The 18,644-nt window shown below is 40.3% G+C and overlaps 1 protein-coding gene across 1 annotated transcript in view; it reads left to right on the forward strand.

The window, feature by feature from the left end:
* Window positions 1-18,047: 18,047 nt before the first annotated feature.
* RAP1GDS1 (Rap1 GTPase-GDP dissociation stimulator 1) overlaps window positions 18,048-18,644 on the forward strand; it is a 90,696-nt gene continuing 90,099 nt past the window's right edge. Inside the window, exon 1 of the mRNA XM_048304541.1 lies at window positions 18,048-18,214. Coding sequence (XP_048160498.1) covers window positions 18,211-18,214 — 4 coding nt within the window. The 5' untranslated portion in view covers window positions 18,048-18,210. The remainder of the gene's footprint in view (window positions 18,215-18,644) is intronic.

The following is an 18,644-nucleotide window of genomic DNA, read 5'->3' on the forward strand; positions in this document are numbered from 1 at the left end:
CTAAGGCGCTGATTACAGACTTGTCTGAGCTTTGGATGATGAGATTTCTTTTCCTGCAAGTAAACTCTGCAGCATCCGCAGAGGTGGGTTACTTAAGCTGTCTACCCAAATTCCTCTTTTCGTCCATCATAGTAAAATAATCATCACAAGGAGTTCTCTCTACAAAGATAATGTTATTTAAACTGAGGCAATCCAATTTCTTGGCTCTGCCTTCTGCACATAGGATATTTTCCCAGACTGCTCTTATTTTACACCCTTGCTTACCTAAGCCCTTTGGATGTTCAGCACATGTTACGCAGAAAGCAGTGCTAAAACTTTTTCTTTGTTTGCAAGCTAATTATTTAGGTCCTGCACTACTTACAGCATCTTATCTCAGCATTTTCCAAGTTGATCAGCAGCTTCCATGTCTCCTTTATTTCCTGGAAAACTTTCTGGGTCATGACAGCCAGGTCACTGAGCACCTCGTCAATCTGTCTTGCTCTTACAGACAGAGAGCTCTGTGATTTGGCTTCCACATCCACTCAGACACTTTAAATTGTGGGCTCAACAGAGTTTTTATCTCCCCTGTCAAAACATTGGAGGTCTCCCAGAAGAGACTGGGAAAGAATATTATTAATTCATTTTTCAAAATCTCTAATTTTCTGTCTCATTTCTTAGACTTCTTATAGCTTTTTTTTTTTTTTTTTTTTTTTTTGCACCTTTCAGTCCTCTCAGCATCTCTGTAGCAGTTCTGTTTGGGCTTACTGGGAATATCACCTCAGTATCCTTCTTCCTGGAAGCTCTCTTACTCTGACACCAGCACACCAAAATTTAGCCTTCATCTAATGGAGAAAATCATAGGGTGTCTGTGTAGGTTGAGTGCCTCAGGTAGCACTTTCATTGTTTCATATGTTATGGCCTTTAGAGGTTACTGAAGAACAGGGATGGGGTTAGCAAGGTCCACTATTGCCCAAGTGGACATTTACCTGTCCAAATACCTGCCTCCTGCCTGTCACTAACATAGTACCTGAGCAGCAGGCTGGCTGTGGAGGGCATCGGCACACAAAGCCACAGCCCAAAGTTACTAGGATACATCCACACCTTCTTTACCTGCCAATTCCCTCTCTGCTGGTAGCTGGAGAATGTAGAAGTCATTCCATAAACTCTGCATCATGCCTCGGCTGCGATGCTGCTGCTAAGGCACCTGTAAGGCTGCCTCCTGTCTGGCACAAGGCAGAGGCTGCTCATCTGCAGGGCAGCCTTTCTGTTTGGTGTCAGATAAATCTTCAAACAAACAGTAACAAAACCCCACACACCACAACCACACAACGCCAAACTAAGCATTCCCAAACAAAGAAATATTGCACTAGTCTAAGGACTAGCTCTTGTCTGGATCAGTGCCACAAGGTATTAGACATTGGAAGGAACTAATTGAATTCTAATTGCCTATGATTCCTATAACACCACAAACTACAAAGCACTCAAAAACTGAGTACCTCACCTTTCTGATATTGATAAATTAGGAGATGTGTTGGCCAACTGCCATCTATTTGCAACAGTGCAGGTCATACTCCACTTTTAATATAGAGACCCCATTTTTCCTGTAAAGCAAATTTCAATTTGCCTTTCCTGAACATGGGCAACCATAGTTATGTAGAGATCCTAAATAAGATCTAACCACTAAGAGACATCTTACAGCTTGAATTTTCATGCTGGAAACAGATCAAGACATCAGTGAGATGCTAAAGAGTAGGTATTATCAAGGATCTGTATATTTGACAACCTAAGAGTAGATAAAGCCCTGGACTAATGCACATGTCCCTCTTAACTGAAGTCTCTTAAGCCCCATTTTATCCGTTGCAAAAGAAAAAAGCAGATACTTGATTAGAGGCTAGACGGAAAGAAGTGGAAAACCCAGCCCATATTTATTCCCTTGTTTCACTAAAGTAGAAAGACTGAAAAGACTAAAATAGTTGGGTTTTGTCACTTTCTGCTTGTTTAACCCTTTGCTGCTAATGGATCAGGTTAATGTAAGTAGGCTCAGGAAGAACAGCAAACTGCATTTTGAAATAATTTTTTGTTGATGTTTGTTTATACTTATTTTTCATTTCCATCTTGTCCGTGCAGATTTTTGTGCTGCTTTAACTAAGGACCAGATGCAGCAAAAGAGATACAAAAACACACACACAGAAGGATTGTATCTATGCCAGGGCAACATCCAGTTCCAATGCCTGTAATCAAAACTAATGTTGGCAGAAAATTTACACTCAACTAGTAAATATTAAACTGTACTTAGTACTGACACAACAGAACTGTTACACAACCCGTTAGCTTACAACTATTGCTTCCACCAAAACACTCAATTTCAGCAATTACTGCCTAAGTATTCAATGAAAATTGTCTCCGTTATCATCAGTACCAGGGTGCTTGATATCTTCTAGATCCCTTTCCTTCTCAATCCTAGATGCAGTAGTCAAACATTTCCTCAGTATTGTCTGAGGGCTGTAATTATGCTCTGCCTGTGCCTAAAATCTCATGCCCAGTCCATTTAATTTCCCTGACAATCTCTCATGAGGCACAAGTCTGTTTCCCTCACCAAGCTCATTAGTATCTATTTCTGCTCCAGCAGGTAGATCTCAGACTTCCAGGGTCTTTTACTTGAAAGAATATTTTATTGGCAACTGTATACAAAGAGAAGGATTATTATGAATAAAAGATTAAAGGAAATCAGTGGCTATCAACCATTCAATAGAAGTACCAACAGCTATGCCAGCAAAATTTTGTAGTGCAAATCTGGCCTAAATGACTACTTGAACCAAATTCGAGAAAGAAAAGTGGGTATACATACTAACATGCAATTGATATAATTAAACAATACCTATTTTACTGACACACTGATGTCTGCATAAAGGTGACAGCTACTGCTAGTTATAGATGTTTAAAGTATTCCTTATAAAATTCCTTATAAAATTCCTTCCACACTCAGGATTTTATCAGTATGCCACTTTTATCTTTAAATAAATAAAAAATTATATCTTTTTTTACTAAACCCATAGCATGACACTATATTAGGATCTGCTCTTTAATGTTTTGGGTAAGATCTAACTTAAATGAAGCAATTAGACCAGGACAAACATCCTTTCCCTCAGCTACAGAACACAACACTGTCCAAGGTTTAGCCATGCTTTGATAGGTATTCTGTCTCTGCCCAGAAGAATAACAGAATTTCTTCCAATAGATATATTTGCATCTCAATATATGTCTTTGGTAACACTTGGTAAGACTTTAGTGGGTTTTTCTAAATGAAAAATTCTCTGTATGTCTCAAAAGTGTGGCATGCTCTTGCATTTAAGGGTTTGTTAGGTAGTATAATACAGCTCTGTCTCTGAACTGTAAATCATTTTTAAAAACCATCTCACAGAGGAATTGTAAATTCAGATGCTGGAAGAGGTACTAATTCATATAGGAAGAGGAATGACTCATCTTTTGTGAAAAATTATCTCAATGTATTCAGCCAACACCAGCCTCATATCTGTCAGGCTTAGAGAATTTCTGGGAATCTAAAGAGCCTGACATTCCTGTCAGCTCCAACAACGTGTACCTTTAATCAAGATATGCACACATACATTGATGAGACATCATTCCTGTCAACTGATCTGAGGGTTCGCCTGCAAAGAGGAGCTATTCCAGAACTCAACAAGGGTGTGAATGTAACCTGTCCACACCAGGAGCTTGCATTGAACTGGTATCCTGTGGTAGCTCTTTTATCCTTTTTCCCCTTTAACCAAGAACAAATATGAAAGCAATTGGTATTTTGCTGGTTTTTATCAACTTGAAGTCATATTTGATGTCTTATTTATGTCCAGCTCTAGATTTTAATAGGATACTTTATGTGGTACATTGGGGAAAATACAGCACTTACATAAAAAGAAAAAAATTAAAATAATATGTTCAGATTGATTAAGACTCGATAGATTTAGAACAATAATAGAAGTGAGAACATGAACAGATATATTTAATTGAAACATATCACCTATGGTGTTAAAGATATTTGCAGCAGTACAGAAAACACATTGAAATAAAAGACTGAGAAGTTTTACTGGGGATTACATGCAAAATGTTTGCTGAATCTGTTTCTGGATAGCTCTCAGGCTGCAAGTACTTGTGAGGAGGCCATCCTTAGAACAGCTTGAAGACTAACCTCCTGTAAATCTTTTGCAACCATTTATTTTAGATTGCTCCAAATATAAATCATGTGCAGAAAAACCAGCAAAACCACAACAATTCTTGTGCTTGTTTTCGGGAGTATTTCTTATTCAATAAACTCTGAGAACTAGAACATGAAAGATGGTAATTTAATAACCTGAATCTATAGGCCTGGATTTTCTTCCTCCAAAGAAAATTAAAAGGAGACAGGGCATTGCATACATCCCTCCCAGTCTGGATACTCCTATCTATGGTGCACGTTCACCCTAAAATAGAGGCAGACAGCATAAAATGCCTGGAACGCTGTCTGTCTGCTCTTTTTCCTCTGTAATTATTTTCTTGCACTATCTGTGATGAGATGCAAGTGACAGTCTCAGTTTCAATCTGGAATGTCACTTTAGAAATCCCAAGCATGACAAGTTAATTCTGCTATACAGAACCTCTGTTGAATGCTTTGCAAACCCCTCAAAAATAATCTCTTTTATGTGTGCCTTGACAGGGCAGCCAGGCAGCAAGGCAAGGGGAATACAGTCAAGATCACCAAGAGCCTTACAACTGACCAAACATATAAACTTTGATGAGTTTTAGAAGGCAAAAATTAGAATAAACATTGGCCATCCCTCTTATCTTAATTTAGCTCTAAACTACACAGTGAAATAGCATAAGTTCCCTACATATTTCAGGAGTTAAGAATAAGTTTTTTCCTCAGACTTGTTCATCACGATTTTGCTCATTGAACATGCCTTAAAGATATTTAAGCCTACATGATGAAAAATTATCACAGTTCTTACCCAACAGAGTGAAACTACTATAACTCAGCAACTGCACTGAAGAGTAGGAAGTAAGATTAACTATTATTTTCAACAACAAAACACAACCTCAGAGGCATAGTAGTCACAAAAAAACCAAGATAGCAGGCATACCACAATGCATGTAGCCACCTGTGTCATTATAAAGTTCCTCTCAAGTTTCAACCTGCAGTAACTCAGTCTAAACAACTGCTACAAGAAGATCCAACAGCAAATCTATGCATTCAGTCTTCCCTGAGCACATTGGTTAAACCACTTAGGATCATACAGACCAGCTATACCTGAAGATTATTTTCAAAAAATAAAATATGTATAACTAAGTTTATTTCTTGTGTATGGTTTAAGTTGGAGTAGAGAAAGAGTGGGAAGAAAAAAAAAGCAGGAGCTAAAGATTCTGAACAGCATGGAAGCCAAGTAAATTGCCATCTTTTCCTCATAATCTCAAGATAACACCCTCCCACCTACAAGGCAGAGACAAGTTCCTCTTAAATAGGACTAAAAGGACATGTGCAACCTCTGGTTGCAGTGCTTGGCAATTGTGAACAGAGTAAAATGTCACAGGCAAGGATTCTGCAGTGGGGCAAGACAAAGGAGATGGTAGGAAACCTACAAGTGCTGATAAAGTTGATAGAAGAAACAGTCTATAATTCAATGTATTTATAATTTCAGTATAAAATGTCAAGTTTAATTTATATACTTCTAGTTTCCTCCTAACATTCTAAATATCAACAAGCAATTTTAAGACATCATGAATGCTGATAAAAATATCGTAATAAAGCATCTTCTTTTTTAAGACCAGTCATGCAGGTTTCATACACTTCAGGTTAGACTCTTGAATTCAGGCTTTACAAAGAATAAAAAGGTATTTTTTATTTCTTGTCCAAAAGCCTCAGTGTAAATAAAAGGCAACCTCTCCAAAATTACAATATAAATCAGCATGAAAGCAAACTTTAAAAGCAAACACCATTTTATTCTTAGGCACATCATATCTACTCAGATTATCTCCTTTGATTTAATTAGAATTGTATCTTTTTTGCTGAAATAAGAACCCTGGAAAGCATGGCTAATTATCTTTTGATTTTTCTATATTTTTATGGTGATGTCTTGTAAACCCAAAGATCATGGCAGCAAACATGGAAAAGATTAGAACAGTTCATGCTCCTTCCACACAAGATAAATCTGAGTCAGTAAAAATGCATGAAAAGTTAAGGTAGGTTATAAGAAATCCATGAAGGGGTTATTTGAGCTCGTTTTCAATATAGAAAAGGATCATTTTTCACATCACTGGCCAATTAAATGAGTTCAAACAAACCTCTCATATCCTGGGGCAATGCAAATTTGCAAGTAAAAAAAATAGTACTCAGTGTTAGAAATCCAAAGTAGGAGATCAAAGGAAAACACATAACAATACCATAATGCAAATGAGTTTTTGCCTGGGAAATAAAAAGCTCTGCAAAAAAGTCCACGACAGCAGAATTCCTAGAGCTCAGAGTTCTATAAAGCCAGTTAGCAGGGTTTGACTCATCTTCTTTGAGAACAAAAGCCTGACCCAGAGGAAAAGAGCTGTGCTCTTGGAGAGGCAGTTTCAGCTCCCCAAAGTTTGAAGCTTTGGAAATGCTCAACTTCCGCTAAAACATTATCTAAGATTTTTTTGTTGTTGTTCATTTTGAAGTGATTACATCCTACCTGCCCTGCAGAACAAGAACAATAACAAAAAAAAATCCACTAAAATAAGCAACCTAAGGAACAGCAGAATTTTTCAGTCAGAATAAAGACCTAGGGGTCCAAGAGCCTACAAGGAACCGCAGTACATTATTCCCTTATTTTAGGCACTCTGACAACCATCTTGATAAATAATGCTTCTACTTTGGTAGAGTAAGGTATCAAGGGAAAATGGATTAAATATTCCATTGAAACTCTGAGGCAGAAGTAACAGTTATTGAAGGCTCCAGTTATTTATGTTTGTTCCCTCCTGTAAAATCACCCAAGGACTTTTGACTTGCAAGCCTTCCAATTTGTCAGGGAACAAGCTATCACTATACCATTCACTGGTTATTGTTTGCTCTCAATTCCAAATACTTTATGTAGATAAGCTGTTTGTAATGCTGAATTTTGATGGCCTTGGATCCCACAGGAGTCTGTGTATGAGCCTCTAGGAGGCTCAGCTTAGACTTGGGTGAGCATTGATGTTGTCAGAACACACAGCTGCTTCGATTAAGGCTCGGGTCTCATTGTTAGTCCTAGAGGAAACACAGAGGTCACCTGGAGTCAGACAAGCACAAAGAAGAGAAGAGGCTCCCCTGCAAAACACACAGCCCTACGGTCTCTGCAGAGGAGGCGAACTAGGAAAATTACAATGTATACAAGCCAGTACAAGGGGCCAGGCAGGCAGGGACAGGAGAAGAAAAGGGAGCAAAAAGGTGAGGTTGTCTCTCTACACAGTGAGGTAGGCACAGCTCTCCAACAACACAATTTTAAGCAAGTGTTTTGCGGCAGAGGAGTTTTCAGTTTTTTCAGACCTACATCTCCGTGTAATTTGCAGGTGAGATTTGCAGCTTTTATTTCCACATACTTCATTTGAATGTACTTGTGAATTACACCTCCAAGTCCACTCTTTTCACAATGTTAGCATAATACACAGGTGTACCCACAGGCCCAGCTCCAGCTAATCCCTGAACTATTCCTGGCACATCACCAAGCAGTGGTGACTATAATGAACAACAACAGCAAAGACACGATAGCCCTATCTTTCTGGCAAGAGCTCTGAAAGCTCCAGAAACTCATCATCACTAATGCAAACCCGAGAAAGGAGGGAAATATGCTTTCACTAAGCAGCAGTCTCACTGGGGCCACCACTTACAATAACATTCACAGGAGCTTAGAAAACTTCCTCTAATAAAACAGTCAGTAAAGACTCATACAGGACAAACGCATCAAAGGAAACAGAGAAGCAAATAGCCATTTTAACTACACTGGTTCATGACTTATTATTATTTTTAAAATTTTTTTGCTACTAATTTTTGATTTAATAATTAGGTTTGTGAAAAAAAATAGGCTTGGGGGCTGTTAATTAAGAGATCTTAAGCTGATTTAAATTTTAAAGCTTGGGGAGTTAGCAGTTTCATATACAAAGAAAAAGGACACAACCTCAAATGTAGCATTAAAAAATTCAAAATTCAGCATACAATGCAGCAATAAGATTACTTGAAACCCTTTCTTTCACTTAAACATTCCTGCAGTTCTTGCCATCAAGAAGTGCAAGTGGTGCAGCTGTAGTCAGCCCTGCAGCAAGAAGTTTAAGACTTCAAAGCTAATTTTTCAAAGGCCTCTCAGTTCGTTGTTGACAACAGTGTTTTTGTTTCAACTCCAGAGGTCCTTATAACTAAAAATACTAAGATATGGGTACATATATGGGTATCCTTGAATTCAGACTAATATCAAATAAAAGACTGTTTTATACAGTAACTATCAACAGGCAAACCACAGTATCATTTGAGGTGATGGGGAGCTCAGGGCTCTAACACAGAGGCTCAGGGCTGTAACACAGAGGCACTAGTAGATAGGACTGGAAAACTGCCATTTAAATAAAAATTATCTTTGTGAGGCTAAAATGTAACACACCTCTTATAAAACTCTCCCTTTAAAATCTCCTTTATTTGCTCTCCCTCCCATCAGCTCCCCTCCAGCTTCAGTGTGTCCCCGCTCTTGCTGATGGGCTGTATTTCCTCTTACCGATTGCAGGTCCTGTGCTGCTGCAGCTCTCCTCACCATGCCAAAAACCATTCAGAGCGCACCGAGTCAGCACTGCTGACTCCTACCTCCCACTTCTCCCCCGAGGGAAATCACTCCTAACCACAATCTCCATTGCCCGAAGATCAAGATAGGTGGTAATTACCTTTGTTGTGACTTCCACCCCCACTTGCAGCGTCTGGGATAAAGTTTACTGCCATGACAAGTACCCGCACAGTCTTGCAGTGTGTCACAATGCCTGACAGGCTAAATTAACACAGGTGGAGGGAAAAACATGCTATCAGAGATACACAGCACTGAAATAGGGCAGCTTGGAATCAGCTCTTAAAATTAGAAAGCCTGATGAGTAAAACCAGTACATTAATACCTGTTATTAGGAAAAGCACATATCTAGCAGTTTTTAGAAATAAAGCTGTGACTGTAAAGACAAGTGCACCCGTACAATACATAGTCTACATCTACACTGTTAAATGCTCATACACAGCATGCCTAGGAGTTGTCCCAAATATTGGGAGCACACCTGTACAGTTCCTGGAAAACAAGGTCCAAGTTCTTTCACATGGAATCAGAATGCAAATCTGTCAGTCTCCCATCTGTCCCACAATAGTCTTCTCAGTAAGGACAAGAACAATGAAACTTTCTGTTCTTGAACCTCCTTATGTTATACCAATTTTGAGGCTTTCATACAAGGAGTTACACAGACTACAATACTGATTAAAATAATCTTTAAATGATTTGACAGTATGGCTTTGAATTATTTTAATTTACTTCTTTTTTCTATTTTGTTTTAGTAGCTTGTTCAGGAGATAATGAAGGCATGGAAATATTAAAGGGTGTCTGAATTTCTAATTGCACTGGCATTCAATTCTGCCTATGATCTGATCCTCTCTTAATGCTGCTATAGCCTGGATATCTCCTAGATTAGCAGCTTTCCCTACATGTCAGAACACTACTGCTGACCACAAATCCTTGTCTATCGTGCTTTCTAAGTGTCAGATTTTTTTAGTCTCTCTATTGCATTCTTTTCTCCTGATGTATCAGATTAGCTTTCTCCCATCACCTGGAGTATAACAGATAATAATCTTTTTTTCTTGATCTCAAGTGTAATTTTGCACTACAATTGTTAACTCTTCATAGTCTGTCTTACTCCTTAGTTCCTTCCTAGTCCAACTGCTGCATCAGCTACCAAGCCACTGCTGTATCTCGGAACCATCATCCACCAAGCCAAATCATCCTCACAGCCCTTTCAAAAATCATCTCAAAGATTCCAGACTAAGCAACACCTCTTTCACATTCATCAGCAATCTTGATGCCCTGTATTATTCTTCTGCTTGTTGTATTGAAATTTCCATCTTTCCCAAGGAAAACAAGACATAATACACAAGCCTTATACACAACCCAAAGGCAACTGAACATGCTCCCATAGGCATGATTTTTAACAATACTTTTTTTGTATTTCTAGTCCCACTGGGGAAAGTAAAAATATTTTTTGAGCCTGGAATATCCTTACATTTAGTTTTTAACATGGACCAAACCTTAGGAAGGCAAAAAATAAGAAGTGATAAACCTGGCTCAGTGAAGCTAGTTTAGCACATTCGACAACTTTTGAGATGTCCTACTACTGTATATGTAGATTAATGCCCTTTTTGAGGAAAAGCAAAGGTCATTAAGGAAGGAGATACTGATACCAACATTTTGAGACATAAAGCTGTCTGTGGATGCAAATCCCAAGAAATCTGGAGAATCAAACATCTAGATCTAACTTTTCAAGCAGTGCCAGACAGGGTGAAATGCTTCAACATCTTGAAAGTAGCTCTTGTGGGCATTTGAGTGTCTCAGAACTGCCTTTCTGAAATTCTCAGCCTCAGTGAACAGGCAAGCTTGCTAAGCACTTGCTAAAATATTCAGAAGAGATAACGGCCCCACTGCTGCTGCCTAGGTGCAGATTTTCCCTAATTCTAGTTTTGGAAGACAATATCTTTCTATAGAATTGCCACAGTTTATTCTTAGTGCTATAATGATCATGGGTTTTACTGTTAATATCATTGTTGGTACCTAGACTTCAACACTAAAAAATAAATTCAAAATTCACAATCTGAGACACTTACTCATCCCTTCATGAAGACCAGCATCTTCACTGCCTAAAGCAGCACTTACAGTTATAGCTCCATCATGCACGTTTTACACACACACACAGACACATCCCCTGCTTTTGCTGGTACACATTAATCACTTTCACAGCATAAGGTGCTTTCCCACCCCAACTTTCTTCAGCTGTATGGTCTAAGGAAATTAAAAATAATAAAAAAAAAAGAAACATGAGAGCAAGCAGCTCAGACCAGAACTCAACATCTATCTGAAAATTCAGTCTTCTCAGATTTGCCCAACTGCGTGATTGGAGCTATAGAAATGACAGATGTTATTGCAGGCTAAGTTTCTTGCAGTATCTCAAATACATCATGAATTTTGAGAACTTGCCTGGGAAAAAATGACAACTTGGAAAGTTACTTCAATCACCAGGTTGTATCCAGAGTTGTCTAGTTGTAGAGGGGGCTCTACCTCCAAGACCCAGAGCAAACAAGATGCAACTAATTATTTACATTCTGGAATTCAGTCAGAGAAATATGACTTGCAGTAGCTCAAGGCATAGAAAGAAAAAAAAATCCCACAAAAAAAACAGAAAGGAGGAAAGCATGCAGCTGCAGCAAAATGCTGTCTTCAACAGGAATGTGAAGACTGTAACTTATTTGGGAAAATGATTCTGTAGCATAGAAAAATGCAAGCCTAAGGATTTTGTCTGTGGTATTCAAAGTTATTATTTCAGGCTCCTACAAATGCAAAAAACCCCTTTTTTACAGTTCATATGCAACTCATACTTTTAAGATATCCCAGAAATAGCTATGTATGTATGCATATTTTTGTGCACGTATATAGACGTATACATTAAATATATGTGAGGATGGATAGATGATATACTGAGTAGAAGCTATTTTTATGAAATTCAAGGAAAACTATAGCCAATTTAACAGTTAAGGAACCACAAAACATACAGGGTCCTTCACGTAAAAACAAACTAAACAATTTTTGCTACCTTAAGATATAACCTGAATTTCTATACTAAGGAACCAAAAATGAAATAAACTACAGAGTTCATACTTTATCTGCCTCAACTGAAGACAGGCTTTAAAAGGACACAGTCCAGGCAGTTGGATATTCCTTTCTCCAGATTAACACTAGCATGTTGTGGGCAATAATGAGGCAAGTCACTGCCTCAGAGTTGCAAATTCCTCTGAAGAGAGTTATCTGGCAAATACGTTATTCATTCCCTAACTTCAATCAGAATTAGTTCAGGCATCAGGTGTGGCAAAATTTTTTCCTGACAGGGACAAAGCAAACAGAGCCAAAATAAAGAAAGAGCACCAGGGAAGCCCAAGCTCACTGAATTGCAGTGATGAAAAATGGCAGAAAGATTTAAATAAGAAAGGCTGGCGTATAAATTGCTGTAATGTCTTATTTACATTCTGAAAGCTTACTGATGTTGTTAAAGCTCTGCAGCATTTTGTCTAGCCCTGAGGGATAGTAGGATTTTTCTTGGACTTTTGGGGTTTTTGGCTATTTGATTCTGGCAAAATACAGGCATTAAACAACAGATCACTGTCCATTCAATTGTTGAATGGGCATGCTCAAAACCATACAATCACAGACCAAAGCAACTTGCCCATACCACCTAGGAAGTATAAAGGTGATAATTCAAAGTAGATTTTTTTTGTGACTCTGCCTTAAAATGTTCTTTTCCTTGTATTGTAATCTTGTAGTTGAGGCATTACTAATGTTCAAACACAGTAGCATTACTCAGCTACAGCTTTGCTATTGCAATTATTATTGCTCAGGTAGAATTCAAATTATTTCCATTGGTATTATCACATCTAAAGTAGTTTTCACAATTTAGAAATTAGTTACAGAGCTTACTTTTAATTGCCTTAGAGAAATTAAGGGAAGCAGAGAAATAAATAGGGCATAATTATCCTAATAGAAGAGTATTATTTATGCAGTACTAAATAATATTTAAGTATAAAACGCTTCATACTACTAAAATAAAACTCACTATAGCAAACTCTGCTGCAGATATAGTCCCTTCACTAGGTTAAGTCCATGTAATTTACACAAATGAAGAAACTAAAGGTATACAATTGTATACTAAAGGTATACAATTAAAAATAAAGAGCACTGTATAATGGCTTTGTACATCTAACAACCCCCAAATAAGCCTGTACACAAGAACAGGATAGCACTTACTCAGAAATAGCAATGTGAATCAATAAAACTTTTTTTTTTTCCAGTTTATCTTGCACACCTCTGATTTAAGTAGGAATATTATTAAAATCATGAGATAGTCAGTCAGGGGAAGAACATACTTAGAGATAAGCTGGAGATGTCTGTAGACCATCCCCCTTTTTGGTGAATATTTTAACTCTTCTCATTTTACGGTATTTAAATTTGCTGAGGAAAGTTGAATTCTCACCCACCTTGAGCAGGAATATAAACCAGAAATCCCCTTCATCCTTTTCAACTTTTTGTCTCACAGCTGTCTTGAATTTCTTCCTTAAGCACAATGCCAGAAGAAGCCATTGGGCCAACAATTTAACCTAGATGTTTCATAATTAGTCTGACTTTACTCACCTGAACCCCATCAGGATTTAGCCAAATTCAGCTGTGTGCCATCACTGAGGAACAGCAACCACCAAGCTCTCCTACCCAAGACAGCTGCATGACTGGGTGCTGGTTAGGTGAGATTTACAGACAGGAGTCCAGCTGGCAAACCACCTCCATAGTGAAGGGAAAAGCAAATATTGGCGAGACCCCTACCAATCTCACCTGGAAGCAAAGTCCTTCCGAAGTCCAGATCTTATGATTAGGTCATGCAGACAGATTTCAAACAGACTAAATAATCTTAGAAAAATTTTACCCTCCAGTTGCTCTCCTATATCTTCTTGAGGTTTGTAGAAAAAGACATAACAAATACAAAACCCTAGCAAGCAAATAAAAAGTAATACAACTGTCTAGTTGAATTTGAGGGGAAGGAGGAAGAAATTCTTTCTTGACTATACAGGAAATCTCTCTCAGCTCTGAAGTGTGAGTCAAACCTACAACTACTATAACTTCAATGTGTTATGAATGTACCAGACATCATATGCCATTTTTACTGTCCCCAATACACATGGAGACTGCTCACTGAAAAAGCCCCAAATTTTTAGGCCAGAAAGGGTTGCTGCAGTCTTGCAGCATGATACACAATGCATACAAACTCAGATGCAGGCTTTTTTTCTTCAGATAGATTAAAGCTTTGTTTTTTTAAAGTTTGGGATTAAAAAACTAGTTAGTTTCTCAGATTTCACTTTCCCAGGTCAGCCATTCTTGTATTTAAATTGCACTCACAGATAGAAAGAGTACCTTAGGTTGGCTTTTTCTAATTTCAACTTACAAGAAAGGCTTTATAATGAACACTTACACAGCAGATAAGGGAGCATGAACGAGTTATCATAGAAGAAGGTAAGGTGTTCGCTTCTGAAACAATAACTGTTCTTATCCCATGGAACATGTGAGGCACCATACCTTCAGAGAGAAGTCTACCAGCCACTTGCCACTCATCCCTTGGCAATACTCTTCCCTCTGCACACTTTTATCATCTCCCCATTCACATACCACAGGACGGTCTCTAGAAGTAGCTTGTCCTATTTTCCATGTGCAAGCTCCCAGATAGCCCTGCACTATTTCCACCTCTAGTTTTACAAGAACGGAGATTTCTCAGGGTGCCAGGATTCAAAAGGTTGTCTGTGCCTGTAACGGGGTAAAGCGCTCCCCACACTTTTGCTTTCTTTGCCCTTCATTACTGACGGAACAAGTTCTGACAGCCCATTCCCATCAGATGGTGCGAACTCCACTAAATTACAGTAGCATATTGTATTTCCTTATGTATTTGAGTTTCCCAGCATGCTCCTGTTGCCTTCTAGCATCAGTACAGAGGCAATTTAAAATATATTCCTTACACACGCCTTTGTGCCAAATTAAATGATATAACGTATGCGAGAAGATTTTCAAGGAGATGTGCTGAGAATTTGAAATTGGTATAAGATCTGAGAAAGAAAATTCATGAAGTAGTAAGCATTGGAAGGTCACTTGGTCAAAGAAAATGTTCCATTTCCTTGCAGGACAGTAGACACAGTCAATGTTTGGGAGTGCAGAGAAAGCACTTATTAATAACTTCCTAACTTCTGTAGTCTGCTGTTGCTGTTGTCCCCAGGGACAGTGATAATCATGACCTGAATTCAGGTCCAGGATGAAGGGGATTATTTAATTAATTATCACCTCGTTTATATAACTTGGTTCACAATAGAGAAATGACATTATTGGCTGCTTGACCATACACCTCCCAGAGTGATTGGCTGAATGCTACGACGCCTATTTCAAAATATTTTCTTCAGTGAACCAAAACAATACCCACTGCATTCTCACAACAGCCTGCACCTGCAAATAGTTTACAAAACTGTCTTTCACTGTTTCGCAGCTAAAGCATGAGAAAGGAAAACTCCACAAAATGCTTTAGCAGCTGGAAAATTCTTCTGCTCCTGCTTTTTAGCATCCACAGTCTACAACTCAAATTTCACAGCCGCATTAGAAGTGCAGAAAAAAAGCAGTGATAAGCTGTTCTAAAGGATATTTTTATGAAGGAATCTTTCAGTCTTTCCACCAATGTCAAAATTCAACATCTTCTGAAATCCACAGAACACACTTGTAGAGGTTTCTTCCCAATTTCTACTGCAAATCTCACCAGTAATTCCATACATTACTTCTAGTTGCCAGTTTTTCTCAAAAACTTGGATTTTAATTAATTTTTTCCTTCATGAATACATCAGGAGCATCCTAATTTCATTGTTTTTAATGAGATATTCTCACAGGTATCACTGGACCACACTTCACAGGTGCTGACCACTTTAAAAAAACCAGCACACTGATTTTGTGTATTATCTTCTACACATATGTTATCTAAGCCTAAGGGCCCAAAATTCTTCTATGTAGTCTCTTGGAGATGAACATTCCTCTCGTGAGAATACCACTCCCTTTTGAACTATTCCATGTGTAGCCATACATAGATGACCTTGCATTCAACTGTAAGAATGGCAGGACTTGATTTGGATTTTTTTTAACAACACCCCTTTGTTCTGTTGTAAACTTGTACCTAATTAAGGGATTGACAAAAATCAAGTCATCAGCTTCTTTGGAGCTTTCTCTTTCTGTTCTAGAATTAATAAGTCAAAAGAAAAAAAGGTCTCCCTAGTTTTGTACAGTTCTTTTCAATCCACTGAAATAAATTATAATCAAAGACATTCTGTAGTCTCTTTCTGGCGGTGTTTTTGAAAGCAGACCTCTTTAGAAGTGACTGTCCTCCAAATCCTTTCTTGGAGCAGGTAATGGTCCTGTCTTTCTGGGTCTTGCAAAGGTATACATGTGCATTTCAGTTAGGAGATGTAAGTAAACTAGAGAAACCTCAGCATTTTACAGGTTTCTCCAGTCTATCCTAGGTGGGACTGATCCCACATGAAATAATATGTGGAATATCTCTTCCATGATCCCTCAAAGACAGATCAGTAAGGAGAGAATTTCATTGACTTTTTCCCCGGACAATTAGAGGAAACATTTGGGACACAGTTAAAAAGCCAAAGCAAAATTTATTGTTGAGTGAAAGAAATAAGGAGGTAAAAACATAGGACAAAGACGAATTTCAGACAAGATTTAAAAATAGATGAAAGCAGAAAAAAATACAGCTTTTCACCTCTTAGACTCATTTAAGTAACCCTGTGTTTTTAAAAGTACTGAATTAGATAAACCCTGCAGTTAAAAAACCAACATGTTCTGGCTTGAATTTTCTGCAGTCTCAGTGCAATGAAAACAGTAACGAGACTGGTGGAGTTGTCTAGCCATTATAAAAACATACTAATTTGCAGTATCAGTTGATCATAAAATTACGTATCTTCAGCGCCAAGTTCTGCATACTGGGACAGTGGTTAACCCTGCTGAAGTCAACTACAAAATTCTGCTATGTCCTAAGGAAAGAGGTGGTGAATCATACAGCTACACCAAGGTAAATCGATAAACCCCAACATGTTCAGTCTGTGCTCTGCAGAAAGACTGATGAATTATTCTTTGCTTGTCACATCACACTGCCCTTTTACAGGCATGAAAGCTCCTGGGACCTGTTCCAGAGAGGAAATCCCTGGCAGCTGCTGACTGCTGGTGAGAGGGACTACTGGTGTCACTTGTGAAGCCACTGTGGGGGATGATTCAACTGAAACTTTTTTTTTTTGCATCACTAATCAGAATTGTCCCTGGCCCATCCACTTCTATACAGCAAGCAAACTCCTCTTAAAACGCTCTGTGATCCTAATCTATGTAACCGTACTTTAGGATTTGCTCCGGTAAAACCATGAATACATGACCATGGGAAGAACTGGAAAATGCCACAAAAGCTACTCAATTCAACATCTCCTTCCCCCTCAAATGTTTCCCGGTGAAAGTGCTATGAGAACTGTAACAGCAAACAGTTCCGTATTGTTCCTTACTTTACGGATACTGAGCACCCGAGGGCAGAAAGGAACCGGGACCACTGAGCACAGGCATCCGTTTCCTTGTTAAAAATGCCTTCCACACCGAACTACCTTGTGCCTTTCAGTTTCGGGTGTAAAACCTGTCATGTTGGTTCAGCAAAACGTGCAGCACTTGGACATCACCTGCCGCTTCCTCCACCGATCCTTTTCCTCACACAGACCACCTAAAAAAAAACCCCCTTATCCATCCGGCATAATCCCCTCCTTCTTGCAAAACGCTCCTCCTTTGAGTCCATATAATAAATATGAACTTACACACGGCGCTCGCCGTGTTTAAACCACCCCACGTTCCTCGCGGACCGAGGAACGGCGCACAGTGACGGTGGTGCGGGGATGTGCTGGGATGCGCAAGGCGCACCACGCCGCACCCGCTCCCCCTCCGTCCCCCGCAGCCGCCCCCAGTACCCGGCGGGCGGCCCCACCCCAGCCCCTGTAACAAAGGAGGCCCGAGGGGCGGCAGCCGCCGCTGCCAGCGGGACCCGCCCCGCCGCCGCCTCCTCCCCAGCCGGGGGCGCTGCCGCCGGCCCCGCGCCGCCTCCTTTCTCCCTGCGCGGCTCCCGCCCTTCCCCGGCGGCGGCGGCGGCTCGGTGCTGCCGGGCGGGCGGGCTGTCGGGCGGGGTGTCTCCCGGCCGTGCCCGGATGTGCTGCCCTGACTCATAGCCCGCCGCACGCAGGCTCCGCGCCGCGCCCCGCTCCGCGCACACGCCTCCGGCGCCTCCCTCCGCGCCGGCGGAGAGGCGGCGGCTGCAGGAGCAGCAGCAGCAGCAGCAGCAGGAGGAGGAGGAGGCCGCCGCGGCGGCACCATGGGTAAGTCGCCCCAGCCCCGCGCTGTGCAGCTCCTGCCGCCACCCCTCTGTCCCCGGAGGCCGCCGCCCCCTCGTCTCCGGCGGGGCGGGAAGAGGTGGCTGGTGCAACTTTCCCATCGGTTGCCTCCCTCCCGGTACCGGGGAGGAGGCTCGGGGCTCTGCCGAGCCCCCCCGGTTCCCCCGGCGCTGCCGCGGCCCCTGCGGCGCAAAGTTTCCGGGGCTGCCACTGCGCTGCTGCCGCCCGCGCCCAGCCCGGGGAGCTCCCGCACGGCACTCGCGGAGCTAGGGCTGCGTTTGGGGTTAGGGGGAAGATCAACTCCCCGGGTGCCAAGGGGGACTCAGAGCAAGGAGTTATGTAAGGCACCCCCAGAACGCTTTCCCAGTTACTGTTTGCATAATGGAGACAGGTTGGGGTAGTATGTTTAGATTGT

Source organism: Corvus hawaiiensis, chromosome 5 (genome assembly GCF_020740725.1).
Source record: "Corvus hawaiiensis isolate bCorHaw1 chromosome 5, bCorHaw1.pri.cur, whole genome shotgun sequence".
Taxonomy (NCBI): Eukaryota; Metazoa; Chordata; class Aves; order Passeriformes; family Corvidae; genus Corvus; species Corvus hawaiiensis.